Consider the following 24,291-nt stretch of genomic DNA (forward strand, 5'->3'; position numbering starts at 1 on the left):
TGCAGACAGATTTACAGGAGACTGGACCACTGTGCCCTAAATTTCCTTACCTCAGTGGAGAAAGATGCTGAACTTTTCAAACGAAGAAACCACAAAGAAAATGGTAGGAGGCAAAAAGCACGGCAAGAGTTCATTACAAAGCCATAATGCATTTATAGAGATTTCCGTGAGACCAGGTCTTCCAGGCTACCCCACTAATTTTATGAGGGACAAAAAGGAAGCAGAGGGGAGTTTAAAAAATAAAATAAAATAAAAAAGGAAAAAACAAAAACCACACACAACAAGTAATTCACCAAGGACTCCAGAAGAGGCAAAGCTACCAGCAGGAGCATGGGCTAAGATGAAATGGCTCACAGGTGACTCCAAAGAAGTGGTTGCAAAACCAAAGAGAATTAATCCCCCCAATTCATATTGCTGCTGACTGCAGGGCTTAGGGCTCTGTATTTACACGAGAGCTCTGCAGTAGCAAAAGCACAGGTCTTCAAGGAGAGATAGAGGAAGTCTGCTAAGACGTCTTAATTGGAAGCTTTTGTTAATTAGAGACTTAAATAACAGTGTCATTTATAAGCAGTGAAGTGAAGAATGTTTTCCTTGTATATACACACCTTTTTCTATGGTCACTGTACTATTTTTTCCCTGACTGCCGTGTGATCTATTTCATTTTATTTGACTGCACACCCCAGCGTTATGTCTGTTAACTGGCTTTCAGCTCTCATTATAATCTGGCCGTGTTTTGTAGTCATAATAAATGGGAGCTCATTGGACTTAGTGTCATCCACCCCCAGATAACATGCTTCTATTAAATCCAATCCAAATTAACTGGAGAAGAACCCCTTGCCCTTGACACAGCTAAGGGAGGGGCCTGGCATTAGCAAAATCAATGTGGTTTAATCTGGAGAGGAAATCTGCTCTCCTTATGTAATTGATCTGGGATCCAGACAAGCCTATAACATCAGTCTGTTAAAGTGCCTCTTTAGCTATGCACTTGCAGCATACTGAGTGTATTTGATACTCTTTCAACTATCAAATGCCAGCACTGGAATGATGAAAGCCTTGCAAATATTACTTATAACAATAAAAAAAAAAAAAAAAAAAAAAAAAAATCCACCCTTAAAATCAGAGGCACTTTTCAACTTTATTTTTAATATATTAGGATTGTACTGGAATTAATACTTACCAGCTATTACAAGATACATTTACATAAGTCTTTATACATTTTTCATTTCTTTCCTGTCAGCATTAAAAATATTTCTGACAAAACAAAATGAAGTGGAAGGAACTGAAGTCCAGGACTGGCTCCAGACTGTGCAGCAAAGATCTTTGCCATATTTGCTTATTTGATGGGGGAAGGGAAGAAGGAAAAGGCTATCTTGGGGCTAAATCTGCTTCAGTGAGCAGCCTGATGGGCATGAGACATTGAAAAGTTACGAGAAAATATCCTGATAAAGTTTAACAGTTCTTCCTTTCTCCACACAGAAATTATCAGTGCCAGCTCAGGCCAGTAAACCAATTGTGCATTTCCAGAGTTTTGGTCACCTGTACACCTGACAATCTACTTCAAAGGCAGGGGTTACTTCAAAGGCATTATGAATAGAAAGGATTCAAGTATTGCTATCTGAAAATTTCCAAATCCTACCACCCCTAGGCATGTGGGTAGTTCCTTCCCAACTGCAGGCAGCCATACAGGAGAAGCAGTTTTTGCAGAGTACCTCTAGAGAAAGGGCATTTACCCGTGGGTGAATTTACCCTCTGCTCCCTCAGAGACATCAACCCTGGCATGCTTTCACCCCATCCCACTCCACAGAAGTAACTCCATCACTGAGAACCCCCTGTATGGACAAAGATACAAAGTTGCTGTGGAAAAAAAAAAAAAAAAAAAAAAGCAATGCAAGATTGTGCATGAGCAGCTGTCTGACACTTTTGTCACTCCAAAGACCTGAAGCTGCAAGAATCTAATAAGGGATTAACAAGCACAGCTGTAAGGGCTATTGATCTGGGCTCTTCTGTTAATCCAGGCAGTACTGTGAGGCCACACACACTGTGAGGACATCCTGCTGCACCTGGGGCAAGAAGACAGTGGAAGGTGGGAGCAGACATTACATGAGGTGGGAAGGAGGTTTCTTTGCATCGCTGTCTCCTCCCGCCTAGGGGCCAGCCTTAGAAAAAGTTTTAATTTAACAAAAAAGGGATGGCATCAGTGAACTGGGAAAAAAATAAAAGAGCATCAAAATGCTGCTTTTTGAAGGACAGTAGAGGGTGAAGCCAAGTCAAGTATTTATTAAAATAAAGCAAAGTCGGTCCCCTCACTCCACCATGGGTCGTGATCAGGTACAAGGATTTGAATGCCAAAGAAAACAGTTTTGCTGGTTTAGTCCTGCAGTTCACACTACCTAACTGTGCCTCATGCAGCTGCTGTTTCTAAACTAACTTGTCTTCATTTAATCAGGAAAAAAAAAAAAAAAAAAAAAAAGGTCTATGGAGGAAACTCTCTGGCTCTGAAGCTTACAACAAAAAATACTCTGAGGTTTTTACACAACCAAATTCTAATAAGCAGAGATAATGGACTCCTGCTTATTCAGGCAGACCAGCTCCGTAAAGCTACAGAAATATTTGTGTTAAGCAAGCAGGATTTAGTTGTCTGTAAAAAGGACATCAAAGAAATACCAGATTGAAATAACCAAACAGGAAAATGGATGGTTTTAAAAACATACTGTATTTATTTGGCCCCAGAATTCCTCGCATTGTAACAAACTCCCAGAGTTTCACTCCTTAAAGTGCTTCAAACTCCATTTATATTATTATTACTTTTAACATTAATGTACATTTCTGTATAAACATTCTGTTCATCAGTCCAAAGATATTTATAGTTTTTATAGAATTCTTTATATTAGTGGATCAAATTTGCTCTCAAGATGACCAGCATTAAGGCAAATTTCTGAACTTCAGTCACCAGAGTAACTTAGTTCCATGCTGTTGTGGGTGAGAGCAGAATTTGGCCCAGTAGGGTATATACAATTATATTTTCTGCATATATTTCAGAAGACACAATGGATTACCTTGGAAATCAATAACATTTAATAGGGAGTTTATCAAAGTCCATACTTTAAGTTTGCTTTGGCGCAGTCCGCATCCAGAGGATGCATTTGCTCACCAGCTCTTGTGAATAACCAGCCTGATGACAGTGAGCCAGCAATCAGCAAAAGTGGAACTCACGCTGCATGAATTCATGGAGTTCTTCAGCAGGCCCCACCTGATGAGTGTACAAATACTGCAACAGCACAGTTACGTAGCTGGGCAGCCATGCAAACTCACTCCACCATGAACCTCTGATATTCTCCTGGTGGATACAGGTTTGTTGTTGATGTTAATATTCCGAAGACAGCCAAAAAATGAGTCTTTAACTGGAAGCCACGGTGTGTCCAAATTTGCTACAACAAGGTAGAAAGATCAAGTTTAATAAAATGAAAATTATTTAAAAGATGAACTACATCAAGGCTTTTGAAAGAGGGAAGAATGATATAGGACTGCAAGCATGAACAAAATATTTGCTTTAGAAAGGAAAAAAAAACAGTAGCTACACACACAAAAAAATAAAGCAGCAATAATATTACCTGGAATTTTGCCAAAGTAGAGTGGCTGATGCAGGCGTCTAGGAGAAAAGGGTGGGTGTCCAGTGGTATAGTTACTCTGTGTGCCTACATCTAGCTGCACAGCATTCCCCTTCTGAGAGACTGCAAAGAAGCAGGTGTATGAATACTCTTTCTTAACTCTACTGAAGAACCAGCCAGATACAGCACTATTTTTAGACAGCATCTGTTTTGAAATTTAACTTTATCTTTTTTTTATTTATTTTATTTTAATATTTTTTATATTGATTTTATCTTAATTCAAAGTCAGGTTGACACATGTAGGTACTCTGGTGCTAAATGCAGCCCAAAAAAAGCCATGTAATGCCTTGAATTAACACAAAACACATTGTTCTTAAGAGTATTCTCAGAATAAAAAGAAATGAAATGATTAGTAAAAATCTACGTCTGCAATGCTTTGTGCTCACCCTTCTTTCCAAGTTTCTCAAGAACTGGTGTGATACAACATACCTGCAATTGTATGCCACTGTCCATTATACAGAGATTGCCTGGATGTGACTGTTGTCTGGAATTCTCCAGCACCACGATTTCCAGCAGCAATGATCTGTAAAATAGTTATCTGTTAAGTTACCATGGAAAAGAAATGAGAAACAGAAAAATACAGTACTTCTAGTAATTTACTGAACTTGTGGAGGGCTGGGTTTCACCTATCTTTAAGGGTCACAGTCATTGTATACCTATTCCAGAAATGATCATCTCCGGGAAGAAAGTAAATTTCCCTAATCAAATCCTAGGAGACGTATTACAGACTTTACAAGAATACAAGCAAGACCTTTGTCTCTTATTCCCTCTCAATCTTAAAAATTATGATAATTCTTTTGACATAATCTCTCTGAGACAAAGTCTTTCCTACTAGGCCTCCCTTTCCTTTTTGCAAAGCAGTCACCTACACGCTAGGCATCTCCAGGGAGAATCATGGCAATATGTTTTTCCAACCCTTCACGTAGCTTTGGTCTCCTTGTATTTCACTTGAGAAGCTTGTAGCTTGACTATTTACCGTGATATTTCAAACAAGAATCTGCTTGTGTTTTCTCACGTCTTGCTCCTCGTTCCTTGTAAACAGACTATTTTTCTGTGATGGTTACAACAAACTTGGTAATGGTCCGATGTAGCGAGTTCCCTTCCTATCAGGCTCTGATAGTGTCAGGATTGATGGTGTCCTTTTGACCTTTTATCATCCTGCCCACACTGACAGCCAGCATGAATTGAAGTTACTGCTGAAAACAGTGGTCGATCTTGTCCCTAAAGACTCCCCAGCTATTGATGGCCCTGCTTCCACGTGCTAGCTGTGTCTTGAACCAGATCAGTGAGCTGGGTGAAGCTAACCAATGACAAGAAGATAAATAATAAAAACAAATTCCTTAATCTGGTCAGCTGCTGGCCTGCACTAGGGATGGCTGCGAATGGATAGCCGTGCCTAGGGAGAAAAGAGCAAAGCTGACCCTTTCTGAAGTTAGGTAGACTTACATTCCTTTAAACCATGCCAGACAACAGGTTCTGTTGAGCTGAGATGTATTTTTATTTGATGTCTATCTGGAAGCAAGCACAATGGTTTTGGGGTCCAACATACGTTCTAATGCTGTTACATTATGAAAATACAAGTGATAAAAACCACCACCGTGACACACCTGTCAACTACTGTAGAAGGTGCTAACACAAAAAAAGACTGCTCAAGTTCTGTAATGAATGTTGTTACAGAGCTGCATCAGTGCAGCCAAATGATGACTAAAATAGAAGTGGAAATAAGCCATGGAGTCCTATAGCCTCTGGCTAAAAGCCCAGCCAGTTTCTGTAAGGGCTATGAAGCCTGAGAAACTGGAGACTGTGCCCTTCTGCTGACGGCTGTGCAAAGAACACATGCATGCTAGTGTTCACACAATGGAAGCTCCTACTGTAGGCACAGAGACGCGTTAAATGCTCCATTTTCCATGCAATGGTTTTAAACCATTCTGAAGAAGTTGTTCAGTCTTAAACCTTTAGACAAATGTTGTAACACCTATGTCCAGGGTTCAAGCTCAGAACTCCTCCCTGCTGAATAATGGTAATATATAGGCTGTGATTCCGTTTCAGGTACTTACTTTTCCTTCTTCCATGTAAACAGTCAAGTAGTTGTCCGGCTTGTTTCCAGAATGGAGTAATACACCTGTTGAACTCCTTGGCCGAATGGTAAATACAATCCTAAAATCCAAGCCCATTCGCAAATTGTCTGTAGAGAATTAAAGAGTGTGTAGATGAATGATCGTTGGAAGAGACAGTTGGAAAACACCACAAAAATAAGTACAAAAAATCCTTCTGTGTACATGTATCTACATTTAAACCATAATCTCCACACTGCTTACCAATGGCAATATAGCCTCCTTCCTTAAAGAAATAGATCCCCTTCTCCATGGGAATATCCAGACACGGAAGCACACCATTTTTTTGCTGAGCTGCATTCATGATTTTTCCGTTCATCTTAAAATTCCTCAGGCAGCCCTTGAAACTCTTCACTGGTATACTCTGAAAGCATATTTCAAAACATGAATACCAAAGCACAATGACCATCTTTTTAGTAAGACTACCTGCTAGTTCATTGTATTGTTGGACTGTAGACAGACAATAGTTATTTAAGGGCACCTAAACTCCATCTCTTATGCAGTGAAAAGATATTCTGAAATTAAAAGAGCTGAAAACATGAAATAGCTGATTTCGAGTTAACAGAACTCCTGCTTGCAAAACAGATGCTCCCAATGATGTGTCAGAAGGACAACACAATGGGAGTTGTAAGATCTCAAATACACCCTTTCTTTCCCAAGAGGCTGTTTATTTTAACTTGCCTTTACAAAATGCCCTGCATTGCTAATTTTCTCATTCTTGAAGTAATAGGAACAACTTCTATTTCAGATTAAAATCAAGTTCTGCATCCATAATTCCTGAATTAAGAAGAGCCTACAGATTATCACTTAGCCCACTGAGATAAACAGTCTGTGGGAAAATGCTATCCCTGGAATTACAAATGTGACTTCAGGATTTTCTATTTCTTAAAGCACAGAAATGAAAATGGCACATGACTGTCAGCTGTGCCTCAGTAGCACATGTGGGAAATATGGGTCCAGTTGAGAGCTGTGTGAACAGCTGAGGAAAAAGATCTGTAATGATCGACTGCAAGCATCGATTACAGACAGTGCTCACAGTCAGTGCTTGGAAATATCTGCCAGACCTTTTCAACATGGAAACCCTTCATATTAACACTTCCACGTGTAATTAGTGCAGCCAGGGAAGTATGTGGCAGTGGCTGCGTCACAGTTATTTACCTGTCTTTTCAGTGATGGCAGGCCTCCCAGATAGATTGGTGGCTTAATGCTGACAGGGGAATTTCTTGCTAGTCTTCCGTGCTGGGCCGCTAGACCATCCACAACAAGGAGTACATTCTTCCCATCTCTGCTGAAGACCACCTTCACAGGGTGCAAACACAACAGAATGTGAAAACTCAAGGCCAATGAAAGCCACTGCAGCTAGAGCACCAAACAGCAAAAAAAAAATAGGTGTTTAAAAAAAATGGATCATATACAGTATAGTCTTAAAGTGAGAGTGTATTCTTCAGGCTGGTCTGAAACTAGCCAAAGTAGAAAGGGAAGAGAATAAACAAAATACTTGCATCAAATATCAAGATGTTTTCTAAAATGAGTAGCATCTTGCACACCAACCACTCTGACTGTTGGAGACCCAGAATCTGGCCACGCTTGCTACAGCCTGTGATTGGAGTAATTCCATGCTTTCTGTGTGCATGTGACAAGAGTCAGAATTGCTGCTTTTATTCTGTATCTTAGTGATCCCTTAGTGATATTTTTTTCTTTAACTTAAGCATCATGTTGAAATATTTAAACTGAAAATAACATGCTGGGACTATTGGTTTCTGTAAGCTCTCTCATGACAGACACCTGTCAACCACATGAGCTTTCAAGCATATGAATTAACTTCAGATGGCCAAAAGGAACAATTTCATTTTCTTCTTCCCTGCCTCTGCCTGATTACTTAGAAGTTCAATAGACTGTGCATGCTGAATGTCTGCCGTGGTTTCACCACGGTTCCTGTGCCACAATACTTACATTGTGCCATTGCCCATCATTGTATTTAGTACTGGTTTTGAGTTTGAATCGTTTTCCTCCAGAACTAAGTGAAAAGACAAAATGTCCTTTTGAAATGTGGAGAGATATATAAGAATTCTCAGACGTTTCCTCCATGAAAATTATTAATCCTCTTGATGATCGAGTCCGTATATCCACAGAAAAATGTAACCTGTAGGGGAAAGTAAGCATGTTCATGCATAGGTCTTTTTTGTTAGATGTTGTATTCTTTCTGTTCTCCAGAAAACTGGCAGTGAAACTCAATTTGTGAAATACAGAATAGGGTTTGGGTGGAACCACAGTGTTCTGCATTTTCTGCACTTCTGAACATGAATGAAGGTTTACGTATTCAGGCTTAGCAGTTGGCATCAATATACTCTGTAGTTGTCTACCACATCTGTTAACCTACAAAGTTTGGGAAGATATTAACAAAGGGAAAGAAATCTTGAACCTTTAGAACCATTCTTCTGTTGTATCCAAAAGCATAAGCAGGAAAAAAAAAAATCCTAGCTTTTAGCACCCAAAGATTCAATCAGCTTTGAAGATTCAAATATTAGGATTACATTCGTATTACCTGTCTGTAGGCAAAGGTGGAGAAAACGTGTAGGATATAAAACTGTTGGGGGTGTTTCCAAGGAGATACGCTTCACTGTTGGCATTTAACCAAATTGATAAAGTGTGGTTTTGCTGGTCATGCTGCACGTTATAATCTGTCAAATGATCAATGTATTTTTCATTCTGTAAGATAGAATTGGAACTTTTATAGAAGGTAAAAGAATAATTCAATCTACATGTTTAAGACTTCCCACCTGAGGCAGTCAACACCCTTCTCTAAATGACAGAAGTTGGTGTCATTCTGGAGCAGGTATGCATTTCTCATGGAACTTCAACACAGAAAGAACATGCTTCAGATGTGAAATGAAAGTAAAACAGTTACACCTGATTCCACAAACCATGGCCATGCGGGCAAATATGCATCAATATGGAGTGAAGATGACAGTAAAAACAGGCATACCTTGAGCATCTTAAACCTGAGAGGATTTTTGAATTCTTTCAGCAGCATTGGTTCAAGGTTCTCATGTTGGTGGCAAGGTCCAAGGGATACACCACTCTTTTCAGTATGGTCAGTGAGATTTTGAACCTCGGGGTACTGACCTGTCCTAGAGTGAAGAAAACAGTAAGTGCTGTGACACAGCATGCCTTTTCTCTAGCACAATCACCAACGCACTGTAAAACTGTTCTGTACAAATTGGATTTCCCAGTGACCTGATGTTAAAATAACAATTTTCAGTTTTTGATGGAAAATGTACATTCAACACTGCAAATTCACATTTGTCCTGATTCTGGCCTTTTTCTTTTAGCTTTAGGGGAAAAAAAAAATGTTTTATTCTCATCTATTCTAAACAAAGTCTTATGAGCTTTACTTTTTTAAACAAAAAAAAATTACCATTGAAAAAAGTGGTAAAAGTGGCAGTAGCCTTGATTGAATAACAATTCTGGATCAGGCTACAAAACTTTTCTGGTTAACGTATGCATAGCCAGTGGCAGATCAAGAGAAAATGGAAACATCAGGTCCTGTTAGTTCAATCATTCACCTCCCCTGTAAGTAAGACATTCTAATCAGATCTATCAAGCAGTAAACCCCATCACAACTTAATATGCAGTTCTGGGATTACAGTCAAATTACCAGAAAGACCATCAACACCAATTTCCTTTGCATATAAAGAATATTATTAAGTAATACCATCATTCTGTAGGTCATACAGAGCACCTTTAATGAGTAAATTACAAAACACTTTACAACTAAGAAAAAGCGATGGAGCTCCTTGCCTATGGTTTTCTATGAGAAGAGTGCTAGGGTTGGGAGCAGAAATTGTACTTCCTCAATTTTAGTCTAGTTCTCCATTCACTTAACTAACTACAATATCAACTCTCCATCTATGCTGTATTAAAAGCAATTCTCCAGATCTGGCTTCTGATGGGGAGGTTAATACTTCATTGTCTTACACTATTTTTAAAAGAATATATAATCACAATACGCCTTTTTAAAGCTCTATACTTGTATAAATACTAATCAAAACTTAGCTAAAACAAAGCCACAGTGGTAGATCACTTGTGCCTGAAGGTGTGCTTTTCTTAAAGAACATTTTTACATCACATTTCTCTCCTAAATTTTGCCTGTAAGGTACCTCTAATACTGAAAAACACAAGTGAAAAAGAGAAACATAAATCAGGCACCTGATTTTTATACACATACTCTCATATTTGTTTGTGTAACTGTTTTGGTTCTGCCAGCAAGCTTTGCTCACTTCATTACCAGGCTCCCTGTTTAAGCTATAATGATAAAATCTAGCAGATATTTTTGGATGCCTTGTTGGGACACTTCCAATTCACTATGTTGAGTTTATTCTTTGATTAAAACACTACTAAATGGGTATGATTCAGACTAAAATTCCATTACATCTGAACAACAGATTTAATTGCGACTTGATACCATATGTAATCTGTCTGGATAGAAGAATATTTTGGAGCAGGAAAGTTATGCATTCATGAAGGTTTTAGACATGTAGGAAAAAAAAAGTGATTTAGGAAAAATCAGTTTTAATGTGATTAAAGTAGGATGACAGGCTAAAATGCATGACACTAAAATCCTTCTAGGCCAAATACCTTTCTATAAAGATGTTTGAGATGCAGCCTTCAAAATCACCTCCACCAAATATTATAGGCTGCATTGATATCTGTGATCTTGAAGAGTCAACCAATATCGATGTGGGCTTATCATCAACCAGTAGACTTACTCTGAAACAAGGTGAAGAAAAATGAGCATGAAATCTAAAGAAATACAGTTACGAATTTGAATGAAATATATTATTAAAAAAGAAACATTTGACAGCTGTGATTTTTCATTAGCTTGTAATTACACTACAGCTTTGTTAGCTTACTCTTAGCATTTTTTTTTTTTTTTTAGGTATGTGCTTATACTGAATTCCACTTCTGTAAAATTAACTCTGCTTTTCTTCTCTGAATCCTTAATCACTTATGTTAGATAGATTTATAACTTACAGTGACATACATAAAGGCTATGGGAAGGGGAAGAACTCCATACCTTCAGCTTGACAAATAGACAAAACTCAGTGTGTGAGACATGCATAGTGATGTACAGCTGAAACATTACAGGTACTGACACACATCTTCCATAAACCAAAAATCTCCTTTTGCTTTATTATTTCAGTATTCTCTGCTAGCACAGGGCATTTTTATCTGTGTACCCAAAGCACAATTCACACAAATTTTTAAGCTTTTACCAAGCACAACAAAAAAGAATTGGATGAAAGACTCAACTCACCTGTTGGCTCTTCTTCTTACTGTCACATAATGCATTAACCCATCTTCATATGTCTTGTTTAGAGAGAGTTCCTTCTCTCCCATCTTTGCAAATACAAAGCCAGGACTCAGAAAGACGGTAAGAATATCAGGCTAAAAAAGAATTGCACAGTAAGAGGTTTAATGCAGGTGCTTTTAGTTCTCCCTGTGTTATTGCCATTAATACAGTTGTTCCCTGTGGTCTCTTGTGGAAGAGAAATTTTCTTAGACTATAATTGCATTTATCTGTCATCTAGAGGGCCCATTTTTCCTCAGAAATTTTCCCCAGACCACTGTATTAGGCAACAGTTATCTTACTGGGATGGTGGTTGTGTGGTACATAAGCTGCTCTGCAGAATACTCAAGGTTAAAGATCAGTTTCTCATGAAACTAATTGTTGGTTGAGTGAAGAAATGCCAGGATGAGTTTCTCTGGCCTATGACATGCAAGATGGCATGCTCTAAAGATTATTATAGTAGCTATTTCTTGCCTTAAATACAGGCATCTATGTGAGACTTGCCTGTGATGCCAAACTGACAAAGTCACAGACAAACATTCTAACCAAGAAATAAAAACAATTATATATTGTAAGTTGAACGTGTTTCATACCCTTAGATTGTAATTTAAGAGTGTTCCAGTCGATGCCATCGTGCGGAAGCCAAAGCCAACTTGGAAATCTTGGGGAAATGGGAAACCCTCCGCACTCAGGCTCAGTGTGCCCTTCTTGGAGAAAGATGCAGATCTGATGAGCTGAAAGAGGTAATAACATTTTCAGTGATTTTCCTTCTAATTTGAAGAAATGACAGGATGGACCAATAACTGCCCTACTCAATGTAATTGTGACCAACTGCAGTCCAAACTAAACACAGGGAAAACTGCACGTACAAAATTTCAGTACAGAACAGACTGAATTGGTTTCACTAGCATTAACTCTGATGTGAGAAGCTCTACAGGGAGATGAGGCCTGCTGAGCATAACGCATTGGTCATCTCTACTATTTGCAGGATGTTTTTGAAAGTTTTCACTTTGCGAAACAGTTGAGAGGTGATTTAATTATGAAGCATAAGCACCTTGACAAGAAGAAAAATCCTGAGCAGTATTAAATATTCTGGTCTAATTAACAACAGCAACTGGAAGTCAACAAATCTACATGGTAAATATGAATTCTTAATTATACCCTGTATTAATTAAGAGGGTGGACCATTCGCTGGAGCAAATTAATCACAGTAGGGGTGGAGTCTCCTTTCTTTCATCTTCATACTAAATTCAGCTTCTTGCATTACCATCACATGTAACCAAACCTAATTTTTGACCTAAGAAAAATATCACATCCAACAACAAAACAGAATCTATGAACTCTAGAAAATGTTTTAAAATACCACTTAGTTACCTTCCAGTCATCTGAACATTTCTTGCTGACACCAACGGTCTCATCAAAAACAACAGATGCAGTCTTAGAGTTTTTCACATTCTTCATGCAGCCCCGGAATGGAGGTGTGGTTATATTAAATCTGGTTTCAGGGAATGGAAGTAAAAAGAGTTTGGTAGTCTGATATTTCAAAGGATACACCAGTATAATAGCCTGTAAATGTTGACAATATAATAAATAGAAAACAAAAACAAAACAAAACAAAAGAGCAACCTTTATTGCACAAACATACTTCATGCTGATCAAACCTGTTCTTACAGGCACACTCAAATGAAGAACCCACAACTAGCCCAAAATCACAGATTACAATCATATCTTACACACTATTTGCATATCGCATAAGACACACAATACAGAGTGCGAAAGAAATTACCTAAGGAAAGAATTTAGATGGAGTTACCATACAAAGCCTATTATATTACAGTCTTTTTATAGCTACTCACTGTTTCCGCAGAGAAGACGGAATTCCGCCTAGATAGTACTTAGTGAAACTGAAGACTTTTATGTTGGCTGTAATATCATAGTTGACACGCACCAGATTCCTGCTTCGGTAAAGAAGCATGCTAATCTGAAATATGTGAATAATGAGAATTACTTTGCTTAATAGAAACAAAAATTATTAAGCACATTACACTCAGAGCAAGATTTAGCAGATGACACTGAGAGATCAGGACACTGAACTGTTTTTCCCCTCCTGTGTACTAGTGCTTTAAATTCATAGTAACAGCAGTAGTTCAAAGGTACTTGAAAAATGTAGGCACTTAGCAAAAGCCAATGCCTAGGGAAAACGCTTTTCTATTGAAACACAAGGTGAGGAGTCTTCCTTTTCTTAGGAAGACTGTCCTAAAAGTACATTTCACCTAACATTCAAACATTGCCTTCTATTTGCTGTTGAAGATTGAGGAGCTGCTGCCTCCTACAAAGACTAGGTCAAGTCAGCTGACTGGAGGTAACTTGACACAGTACAGCATAAGGACATTTTCCAGCAGCACTGCTACCTACACTATTTAAACGGAAATGCAGGCAGGGGAAAAAGGAGAATGAATCAGAATCAAAGGCTTTAATGACATCTGGATGACTGCTAAGTAGAAGTCAAGTTTAAGTTTAAGTCAAGTGCTAAGTTTAGTTAGAAGACAGCAGGACATTTAGTTTCAGCTAATGTGTATTTCTACAAATAATGATCACTTAATTGTTTAAAATTACTTACTGGTTTATATGTTCCATCATTTAAAGTTGCATTGCGTTCTATTTGTTTTGGAGGCTCAGAGCCAATTTTGTATCTAAAAACTGGATGGCCATCTTTAATGAGCAAACTGATGAACTGATCCTGTGGTAAGAATAAAAACACACAAATTGCCCAACATTTTGTATATATTTCAGTGTCACGTGGATTATTTTAATGAACCTATCTAGTTGTTCCAGTATTATGCCGAGGAAAAAGATGAAACAAAACAGACTAAAACTTATGGTTAAAGTCACCATGGTGTAAGTCACCACGTCACTTTCTAAATTCTGCCTTACTCTAGATTTGAGAAAAATGCACTTCCATTTTTGGAGGATTTCAGTACTTCAAAACTGGTTTGATTGAAATTACACTCCCCCTGCATCCCACCACCCCAAATCCTCTGCACTGACTAATGGAGGAACTACTTAGAATGAATTTCAGATTTCAGTCAGCCTTGACAGAGTGAGTATTCAGCAGCCATTAAACACACAGGTGAATCTAATAATCTGCTATATGGACAAAACCAACAGTTTAAAGAAATTTCACTGCAGTTATTACTAAATCTAGTATGTTTCCAAATGACTGAAGTTCTTAAAAAATTTCTGGGACCCTTAAACAGGCAGAAGCATTCCAAGAATTACCTCATTTGCTGCAAAAAATATTATGCCTTCATCTGCAGTAGTCTGAATTGTCTGCTCATAACGTATTGGCGCATTTGCATTTGTTTCTTTATATGTGACACTGGCATAACCAGTGCCTTCAAAGTAGTTTTGGTCAGACTCTTCTTTGTATCTGTAATAATTAAATGTCACAGGTGTGAATTATGAGAATAAAAACTACTACCACATGGACTTACTATCATTCACGTTTTAAGAAAGCTTAACTTAAGGTGTTTAGTACAGGGCCACTGGCAGTGTCAAATTCTGATCTAACTCAAGGAAAAAATAAACCTTTCACTGACTTCTGTTGGTTTTGTATATGGTCTCCAGAGAGGAAAAGTCTGATTTTAAGTAATTAGTGGTTGATTTTTGAACATCCTTGTGGCCCTTCTCTGGACTTGTTCTAAAAGGCTGATGTCTTTCTTGAACTGGGGGCCCCAGAGCTGAATGCAGTGCTCCAGGTGTTGTCTCACAAGAGCAGAGCAGAGGGGGAGAATCACCTTCCTCAACCTGCTGGCCACTTTTCTTTTGGTGAAGCCCAGGATACAGTTGGCTTTCTGGGCTAAAGCACACATTGCTGGCTCACGGTAAGCTTCTTGTCAACCAATACCCCCAGGTCTTTCTCCCTAGAGCTGCTCTCAATCCATTCTCCACCCAGCCTGTATTTGTGCTTGGAATTGACCCAACCCAGGTGCAGGACCCTGCAAGACCTTGTAACATTTAAATTGTTGGCCAGTGGACTGAGATTGATACAGATGTCAGTTATGTCAACACTGACAATTTTCTCTAGAATGTGTATTAATGACCAAGATTTAGAATAACAAAGTAAATCACTGGTTTAGCTACAGTGCTTATTCTTGTTGTGAAGAGACAAAAAAAATATAACAATAAAATCACAGAACTGCAAATCACTCTGAGTCTGTATCATACCTTCTGCAGGGTTGCACTTCAGTGGTATTGAGATTAAATGTCCTCTTGAAGTTGTAAAGGCTGATAATATTTTCATTTAGGTTATCTAATTCAATGCAGCCTTCATAATGAGGATAGTCCAGACTACGTGGAGGCTGCAAAATAGTGTCATTAAAAAATATCCTGTCAACACCAGCTGACAAAATTTTACATGGACATGTAACTGCTAGGATCTATTCCAAATATTAGTAAAAACACAGAATATGATATTCTAATATTAAAGAATTATTACATCTTTGGATATAATGTCTAAGCCACCAAATAACTCCCCAGGAGTAATGCACAATTTAAAGCAGAATCATATACGTGGATTGGGAATAGTACTTAGCAGGGCTGGACAGATTTCATGACATTCTTGGCAGATGAAAAAAAAGCCATCATATTCTCTGCTTTGAGTTCTAGCATACTGCAAGCCAGGCAGCTTCGGTAGGAAGAAGCATTTCCTTGCATTCAGTTTATTCCTGCTGGCATGGATGAACTTTTATACATCCTTTGAAAGACTACTATTTCCAACTTTTATTTGTAAGGACAACAGAATGATTAACATGGAAATCTCTTCAAAAGAATAAGTGACTCTTTGTACCCTAAAATCTGGTGGGTATCCTCCAACATAAAAGACAACGCTGCTGGGATCAAGATCTAGGAGAGTGTTTATGCCTTCACTGCTCATAGTCACAGGTCTTTCATTCTCTGGAGAAGTTGATGTTGCTGCTTTGATGTAATTCAGCTTTACGTACTGGTAGATCCTAAAACCAAAACAGACAGACAAAATATCATATCACACCAATAAAAGATAATCTTAGTAAATTTGGGAAAAGATTGTTGTGTGCTGTGGGTCTTATACCTTTGAAGCTTAACTTGATCCATGATGGCTTCCTCAGTGTTGCTTTCAATCACCAGTGGCTGCACAGCTATTTCTGCTTCATAGTCTCCCAGGTTATAGACACAAGTAAGGTGACCGTTTTTTACAGCCATACCAATGTAGTCCTTGGAAGCCTAAGAACAGCAAAGCATTAAAAAATGATTAATGTTAATGAAGGTACAATACAGCAGCACTTGCTCAGGGACATCATCATACCATGAATGAGTCATAAGCCATTCATCTACCTAGTTATGAGAATTGTTAGTAAGTTTATCAGTTCTGTTTCTGGGAATAATAAATAGTTTGGAGAAAAAGAGGCTAGCAGGTGACCTTATCACTCTCTACAACTTCCCAAGGAGGGGAAATGGACAAAGATGTGCTAATCTCTTCTCACTGGTAACCAATGATAGGTCATGTGGGAATCCACAAAGCTGTGCTAGGGGAAGTTCAGACCAGACTTTAGGAAAAATTTTCTTTACTGTGAGGATGCTCAAACACTGGAACAGGCTTCCTAGAAAGGTGATTGATGCTCCACAACTGTCGGTGTTCAAGAGGCAATTGGATAATGCCCTTAATAATATGCTTTAACTTCTGTCTAGCTCTCAAGTGGTCAAGCAGTTGGACTGGGTGACCTTTGTAGGTCCTTTCTATTCTATTCTATTCTCGTATGTGTTGCACTGATTCAGTGAGTATAGTTACAAATTAACTGCAGTCATGCATGACTTTTTATGTTTATAACATCAATAGTTAAAATAGTTTCCACTGCTGTAACATCTTCTAGATAAAGCCATGAAAATGTGACGCATTTCATAAAAATTTAGACACAACATTTGTGAAGTAGAAAAGATGTTAGGAACACTCAGCCAATGCTCAGTTCGTACTGAGGTGACTGAAAGCTGTCAACATGTATCCTGGCCAGGCATTTAGGGGATAAAAAGGTGAAAGCCAGTTTAGTGTAACTACTTTTAAACAGCATTCTATGTACGCATGGCACCTGCTACAGATAGAGCTGTTGTCAGACAACAAGACTCAAAAATACATAGTTAGGAATCTCATGCAGGAAATTTTTTAAATGATGGTGCTTAAGCAAGCATGAATGCACAAGCAGCTCTGTATTACTCTGCATATTCAGAAAAAAAAAATAATGGCTAAGGGGCTTAATCAATCACTTTTTAAACTAATAGAGAAACTCGGAGTTACTAATACTATGATAAGAGTTAAAGGTCTGAAGCAGGAGAACAGCCAAGTTTGTGCTGACTACTGCAGAAACTGACAGTTCTGACAGGACTGTATGATGATATCCATGACTCAGAAATAAATTCTAAAGGACCAAAACAGCAAAATATCAGACAGCAAAGCAGTCAGTCGATATTTCACAAAACACTTATTCCATCACATAATGTCAATTAAAAAAAAAAGAAGGGGGCTATCAGTAACTATAAACTTCAGTCAAAATAAATCCTCTCCCATCTGTTTCTCAAAGCATATCGCCAGTTCTAAAAATCAGATTAAATCTCAAAATATACGTACATCTTTATTACCCAGGTACAGGACAAACCTATCTGATGCCCTCTGAGGCATGTCTGATCTCTTCTGAGGTCTTTGGAGAAAGAAAGAAAGTGAAGTATAGGCTTTCAAGTCTTCAAGGTTGCTTGGAGGTCGAACCTCTACACCGGAGCTGCCATTGAACCTCATAGGAATCGCAACCTGGTAAGAAAAACAAAGTTCACCACTTTAAAAGTGTCTATTGCTACTACTTGTTTCATTGTGTAGTAGATTTCTTAGAAATTAAACACACAACCTGGTCATGTTGCAGCCATCAGTTACTACAGATATGGACTCTGATCCTACCAAACAATATAACTAGGAAACAGAATGCACAATACTGTATTCTGTATTGTCAACGCTTATGACTTAACACAGCACTTTTTTATTCCAGACATTAATCAATCAACCTTTATTTGGCCTCCTTTAAGTAATTGTTACCTTCACTACAAGTAATGGGAAGGATGTGTTCTGCAGCTGTAAAGAGCAGGCCTGTGAATTACTCAGATGTCTACAAATATATCTTGATGCTTCAGTTAGCTGGATCTAATAATAATAAAGGCATATCCTGCTATTTACACCACGGTCACAAATTTTTCTTATTCATTGTAAGGTCTGTATGCTAGTTGGGATTACCTCAGGGATGCTTCTGCTACCACCTGAGAGCATATTATCCCCTTGATAATACTGCTGCAACTACAGCAGTTCCTTAAATGGAGAAAGAGCATTCTGATGCAAAACTTTTTTTTTTTTTTTTTTTTTTTGGAAGTGCCAGTGTTCCACTGAGTGGTGATCCCTAAGCTGCAAAACTGCCTCTGCTGTCAAAGTCACTGCAATGTTACTTGGAAGTGTAAAGGCTATTGAAAAAATAAGATTTGAAAGGTGACCTCGAAAAACATCCTTCTCACTACAGGAGAAGGATGGAGCTGGATGCTGCTGTATCCTCCCATTCTTATGCATGAATTATGCTTCCCATAATCACAGTTACTTTAAGTGCTGTGTGGTGCTGTTGAATTAAATTTATATCTGGTCTTTCATATTTTAACACAATTATTTATAAAGAGAAAGAGGAACAGAAACACTGCTGTGTGTCCAAATGACTACAGTCAAGTATGATTGTTCAGGACAGACCTTATTTGCAGCATCTCTTGCCTGCTGAATCAGTTCTCTTATGCGGTTGACATTCTCAGAGATGTTGCTTATTGGCATTAGTTGTTGGTTGATGCTCTCAATCTTACTGAACAGATCTGGAAGCTGGTTTGTCAATTTTTTAACTGTAACGAAAGAAAAAACATTACTGAAGGTAGAATGGAAGAGAAAAACCAGCAGAAATATGAGATATGATTACACCATTATTGAAAAAGCAGTAGGGTGATAACAGAACTGTTGTCGTTAGTCCACTGTATGAGGCAATGGAAGCCAGCAGTTTATACTGAACAGTTACCTGAATTGTTTGCCTCTGTCAGTGCTTTACTGAAGTCAGCACTCTGTGTGCTTCCGTAAGTAGTCTTGATTTTATCCACATCTGTTTTAATTGGGAGCAGTTCACTCAATACATTAGTTGTGACATCCTTGGCATTTTTTACCATGTCCTTTGCACTAGTGATGATGTCGCCGATGTCATCTGAAACACACACAAATACATGCGCAGATTCTTACGGTAACAGGTGAAAGAAGCAAAAACAGAAATGATAAGCAAGTAACTGACCTCTGTTTATCCCATTGAGATCATTCTGAAGAGCAATGAGATCAATTTGTAGTGTATTCTTCTTTCCATCAGCAACACCAAGCCTTTGTGTCATGTCTTCAAGGGTTGGGCCAATAGCTGCAAAACAGTGAATATCCTCCATGAATTTTACCCAGAAATACCACCGATCTGTTGGATGGGTGATGTGGCAGCACTACTCTGCACTGTTACACAGCTCATGTTACCAATGAGGTTTGAATGCACTGTACAACAAGTGCAAGGATAAAGATTTGTTGGACACGTGTGCTGCAAAGGTGTATTACACAGCAGAGGCGAGAAATCCACTCTCTCACCTTTTTCCTATGAAAATAACCATCACAAGATGTCCCATGGTAATGGAACTAATCTGTCCCTATTAAATGTGTGTAAAGAGCTTTGCTGAACTGCAAAGATTTGTGGTTCAATGAAAGCTTCTACAATCACTTTCTTTCTCGGTACCTTTTAATTTCCCTTCGGTCTCCCGTGCTTGATTCAACAGTGTACTGCTCTCAGCTTTTAACTTTGCAGCTTTTCCTGACAGGTCTTCTCTCTTCACAGTCTGGTAATAGAAGCATGGTATCGTAAGATTGCTTTAATATTACTTTAAGATTGTTTTAATAGTAACATTTAAAGAGTAAAAGGGATAGCCCAATCCAGTTTAAAAATCAGCTAGGGCAAGATTTCATGCAAAAAGCAACACTTAAACAACAATCATTAAGATTAAAGTGTGATGCAGTTTTGGCCTTTAGCAAACTTTTGATACTTTTGGGAAAATTAGGCAGGAATTACGAGCACATAGCTGCTAGATGCTACTCTGCTGAACAGCTCGTGGGCATTACTAGTGGAAAGTAAAAGAGAATAGCTGAAATCACCCCCAGTGATTACTGGGTTTGCCTCAAGCATATCTCTTTATTTTGTACTGAAGTGAACAAGAAGTATTCAGATGGACAGCCTCATCAGAAAGGCAGCATCCAGCCTGTTCAGTGCTGAAGTAAGACTAACACATGAACAAGCAAAATAGCAGCCTCCTCGTACAAAGGCCACAGACAAATACTGCATGCCAAGACACAGAGCTCTTTGATTTTGGTGCCTCTCTGATAGCAAAAATATATATACCCAGCTGTACCATTATTTGGCTGCTTATGGGTACTTACTGATAAAGCTGAGTCAGCTGCAGTCCCAGCTTTATTGGCTGCTTCTTCTGCTGCTTTGATGGCATTAATAATATTGTCATAGGCAGTAGAAGCTTCCACAGCACAGCTTACCAACTCATCCTTCCTGGCATTGTTCTTTATTCTGTAGGTAACAGAGTGACAGTCATTCTGCAGGGTGTAGGAAACAGGGTGACGGTCATTCTGCAAAGACTGTGGACTACGAGAAGTATTCTGAATAGACCTGAACTTGGTATTTTCTAATTAATGCCTATATAGATTTTTATTTTATTTTTTTAACTTTGATTCCAAAATAGAGGATGATCAATACAAAATATTCTCCAGAAGTAGGGATGAGTTCAGGTAACAGGAAAAATACAACTGTGGAGCTCCAAGCAGTCATTAACTGATTCATATAGCAAGAATTCCCCAAGGCACAAGGCCAATAATCCACCACAGTCCCCCAAATAAAGTTCAGCTCAGAGGAATTCAGAGAACTGCAGCTTCCAGATAACCTCTGCCTGCTCCAGTGTTCTGAAGAAGTGGTAGACGGCACACATGATGGAGCAAATACAAGACCATTTCTGCTTTTATCCAAGAACTGATAGCTGCAGTAGCTCTGGAATCAGAAATAGACAAAATCTCTTATACCCATTCCCTGTGAGCTATGCAACTACCCAATATTATCTGCCTTCTATTTGTGACAACACTGTCTTCTTAACTGAAAAAGACATACCGAAAATAAATAGAAAATTAATGAAAATGTTTTTTACCAAGAAGTTTCCAGCTGCATTAAATATTTTGGAATTTAGTTTTGACATCAAAAGGTATCACTGAGTATGAATACTGGAAACAACACTACAAAAATATATTCTAAACATCTACCTGCTCTCTACATGAGGACTTTCTCTCTTGATAATAAAAAGTTAACAAAATGTTAGTATAGTAATATAGAGCTACATTCTGGGTGATCCCAGTGCTGGAAGGAAAAAAAAAAAAAAAAACGAAAAAAAATAGGAAGACCTGGTTTGGGGGGAAGAAAAAAAAAGACATCTTTACATCATGAAAAAGCAGAAAAAGACAAAGTGATTTTTTTTCTAACTTTGCAAACGGTCATAGAAGCAAGAGAACAGACAGATCTTTGCACCCGTGGACATTATGTACATTAAGCGCTCATTTACAGAAACAATAACGTACTCTTCCAGTTGTTTTGCCAAGTCTTGCAAAGATTTGGCATGTTCCTCAGCTCTCACCACCAAAGGTTCTTTGCTTGCTGATAAGGAGCTATTTGTCAGCTTTCCATTCATATCCTTCCTTGCTCCATCAAGCTGAGCAGCCAGGGTTTCATATTCCTATGGGTTCATAAAGAAAAATTTTATCTGTATTCATACGTTTGATTTTGTTCTTGTCATCTTCAGTGTTACATATACCTCACACCTGAGGAAACCAAGGGGAAAAATAATCCTTTCCAACTTCGGAGTTTGTTGGAAACAATTGTTAGCCATTAGACTCTGTTTTTACACAATGGATACAGAAACACAAAAACTGCCATACTAAGTCCGAACAAAAAGCGTCTCTAGCCAACTATTCTTTCTGACAGTGGTGAAAGGCAATTGCCCAGAAAGAAGTACAAGAGCAGCACAATCACTTACAGTATTTCTCACAGATACTGTCCCAAGCTTCAGATACCTGCAGCTGAGAGTTCTTCAGTTATGTAGCAACCCTCAAAACAAGGTGCTCTTCCAGAAACTTGTCCAGGCAGGCTCCTCTTGGACCCACAATGGGCTGAGATCCTTCCTTTTTCGTGAAGCTCAGCTAAGCCTCACATCCTAGCCACTGAGCTATGCTACCACTACAGTGACAGCAAAGTATTTTTTTTTAATCTTAACCTAAACAGGTTAACTATACCTCTTTGCTTTTCTGCAATAATCCCAGCATACTATTAGCTTGAGTCAAGGAAGATCGGGCAGAGCTCAAAATATTCAAGACACTGTTCTGTTGTTCATTTGTCTCCTCGATCCGTTTCTGAGGAAAAATAAAAGATGAGTAACGTGTGATTGGGTTAAAAATAAGAAGCAGGAAGAATCATATTTACCTGATCTAAAGTGCAGTAGGAATTACCAAAGGTACCATTGCTGTGTTAATTAGGTGCCTGTAGCGTTTAGGATCTAAATGCTATCCAACTGATTAGAACAGTGAGAAAACTCAGCAGTCTGCAGTAGTATAGCATAGCTCAAGACAGCTGAGTAGGAGGCTACAGTAGTTCAGTTCTTAGTGCTCAGACAATGAAAGTATTAGGGGTCCATTAGATGACCTGTCAGGGCAGACCATCTAAGGGTTTCTTCTCACAAACTTGGAAACTTTAAAAACTGCTCCCAGATGACTCCTCTGATCTTTTCTGTTCTCACAAAGGCAGAAATAAAATCTTTACAATATCCCTTCCTCTGTAGATCTCACTAGAAAGGGGGCTTGAAAAATAAAGCAGAGTTCAGGGACAACAGCTGTTTCTTGTCACCCTTTTCATTAGACCTCAAAAGCAGTTCTGCAGACATAATCCCAAACAATTTAACAGTATTGCACATGTTATTTCTCAGATCTTCCATGGTTGTTAGAGCTCATTACTTTAAGAGAGTTACTGTGGGAAGTATCAGAATCAGGAATTTGATCTAGAATAGGTAACAAAAAGACTAGTGGTAGCTAAGGAAAACAGCCATGTGGAGATTCTTCCTGCCTTCTCATCAAAGATATGTCCTTTTCACTCTGTTCTTGTCACATAAAAAGGTCACAAGCGGGAGTAGACTACATTTATACATGGCCCCACATACATACATCAAAAGATGGAAAGAAAACTTGGAGAAAGTCTAAGAAAGACTAAGTTATGAGTGCTATTTGGCTTTGCAAGGTCAAAAGAAGCAAGCAAAAGCACTTCTCTCCTAAGATTTAACTTTCTTCTCCCAAACCCCAACATTACCTTAATATCTTCCAGTAGAACTCCATTTTCACTGTTCAAGTTTTCAGCTTGTTTGGTTTGTGCTGTCGCCTCATTCAGAGCTTCACGAAGGTCAGTGAGTTTGGATTCAAATTCATTCAATGAATCCCTCACAATTTTAATAAGCCCATGATTTTCTTGGTGGTACTTTTGTAGTTCATTCTTGACACGCTCCAGTACTGCATTATCAGGACCAGAAAGAAAAGTTTTGTTCAAAGAAGGCAGCAACTGGAACAAACCTCTTTCAAAAGCTCCTGATATTCAGGATTAGAAAGTTGTGGTTGTATGAATTACTGAGCATCCTTTGCAGCACTGGATCCATTGTTACTATAGCAAAGATGCTATTTAGCATCTCACTGGATCAAATCTGCTCACAGATTTACTGCTGCACACAGAGCACAGATAAAGATGTACTTGACTATTTCTAAATTAAATAAGGGTGAAGATTGTCTTCTGCAAATTCTGAATTGTTTTATTTTTCAATATGAAACTAACATGATTTCATCACCAATTTCATCTACAATGCAGACATCTACATCTGAGCTAGTCATCAAATCTTCCTCTGTAATCAGCAGAGAGATACAGGCACATTTCATCTCACAGGAGGTAGTAACATAAAA

The 24,291-nt window shown here is 38.4% G+C and overlaps 1 protein-coding gene across 2 annotated transcripts in view; it reads right to left on the reverse strand.

The window, feature by feature from the left end:
* Positions 1-2,694: 2,694 nt before the first annotated feature.
* LAMA3 (laminin subunit alpha 3) overlaps positions 2,695-24,291 on the reverse strand; it is a 111,394-nt gene continuing 89,797 nt past the window's right edge. For both annotated transcript variants that reach the window (XM_068671429.1, XM_068671428.1), the window contains exons 50-77: positions 23,654-23,850; positions 22,591-22,707; positions 21,880-22,034; positions 20,686-20,827; positions 19,991-20,090; positions 19,514-19,630; positions 19,250-19,429; positions 18,937-19,079; positions 17,791-17,967; positions 16,243-16,394; positions 15,982-16,144; positions 15,360-15,493; positions 14,412-14,562; positions 13,753-13,872; positions 12,989-13,113; positions 12,507-12,627; positions 11,726-11,866; positions 11,100-11,230; positions 10,421-10,552; positions 8,769-8,913; positions 8,328-8,491; positions 7,736-7,925; positions 6,941-7,081; positions 5,987-6,146; positions 5,726-5,853; positions 4,098-4,191; positions 3,612-3,731; positions 2,695-3,428 (exon numbers count right to left, since the gene is read on the reverse strand). In XM_068671429.1, the coding sequence (XP_068527530.1) occupies positions 3,283-3,428; positions 3,612-3,731; positions 4,098-4,191; positions 5,726-5,853; positions 5,987-6,146; positions 6,941-7,081; positions 7,736-7,925; positions 8,328-8,491; positions 8,769-8,913; positions 10,421-10,552; positions 11,100-11,230; positions 11,726-11,866; positions 12,507-12,627; positions 12,989-13,113; positions 13,753-13,872; positions 14,412-14,562; positions 15,360-15,493; positions 15,982-16,144; positions 16,243-16,394; positions 17,791-17,967; positions 18,937-19,079; positions 19,250-19,429; positions 19,514-19,630; positions 19,991-20,090; positions 20,686-20,827; positions 21,880-22,034; positions 22,591-22,707; positions 23,654-23,850 (3,986 nt within the window). In that variant the 3' untranslated portion in view covers positions 2,695-3,282. The remainder of the gene's footprint in view (positions 3,429-3,611; positions 3,732-4,097; positions 4,192-5,725; positions 5,854-5,986; positions 6,147-6,940; positions 7,082-7,735; positions 7,926-8,327; positions 8,492-8,768; positions 8,914-10,420; positions 10,553-11,099; positions 11,231-11,725; positions 11,867-12,506; positions 12,628-12,988; positions 13,114-13,752; positions 13,873-14,411; positions 14,563-15,359; positions 15,494-15,981; positions 16,145-16,242; positions 16,395-17,790; positions 17,968-18,936; positions 19,080-19,249; positions 19,430-19,513; positions 19,631-19,990; positions 20,091-20,685; positions 20,828-21,879; positions 22,035-22,590; positions 22,708-23,653; positions 23,851-24,291) is intronic.

The sequence above is a fragment of the Anas acuta genome, chromosome 2, assembly GCF_963932015.1.
Source record: "Anas acuta chromosome 2, bAnaAcu1.1, whole genome shotgun sequence".
Lineage (NCBI taxonomy): Eukaryota > Metazoa > Chordata > Aves > Anseriformes > Anatidae > Anas > Anas acuta.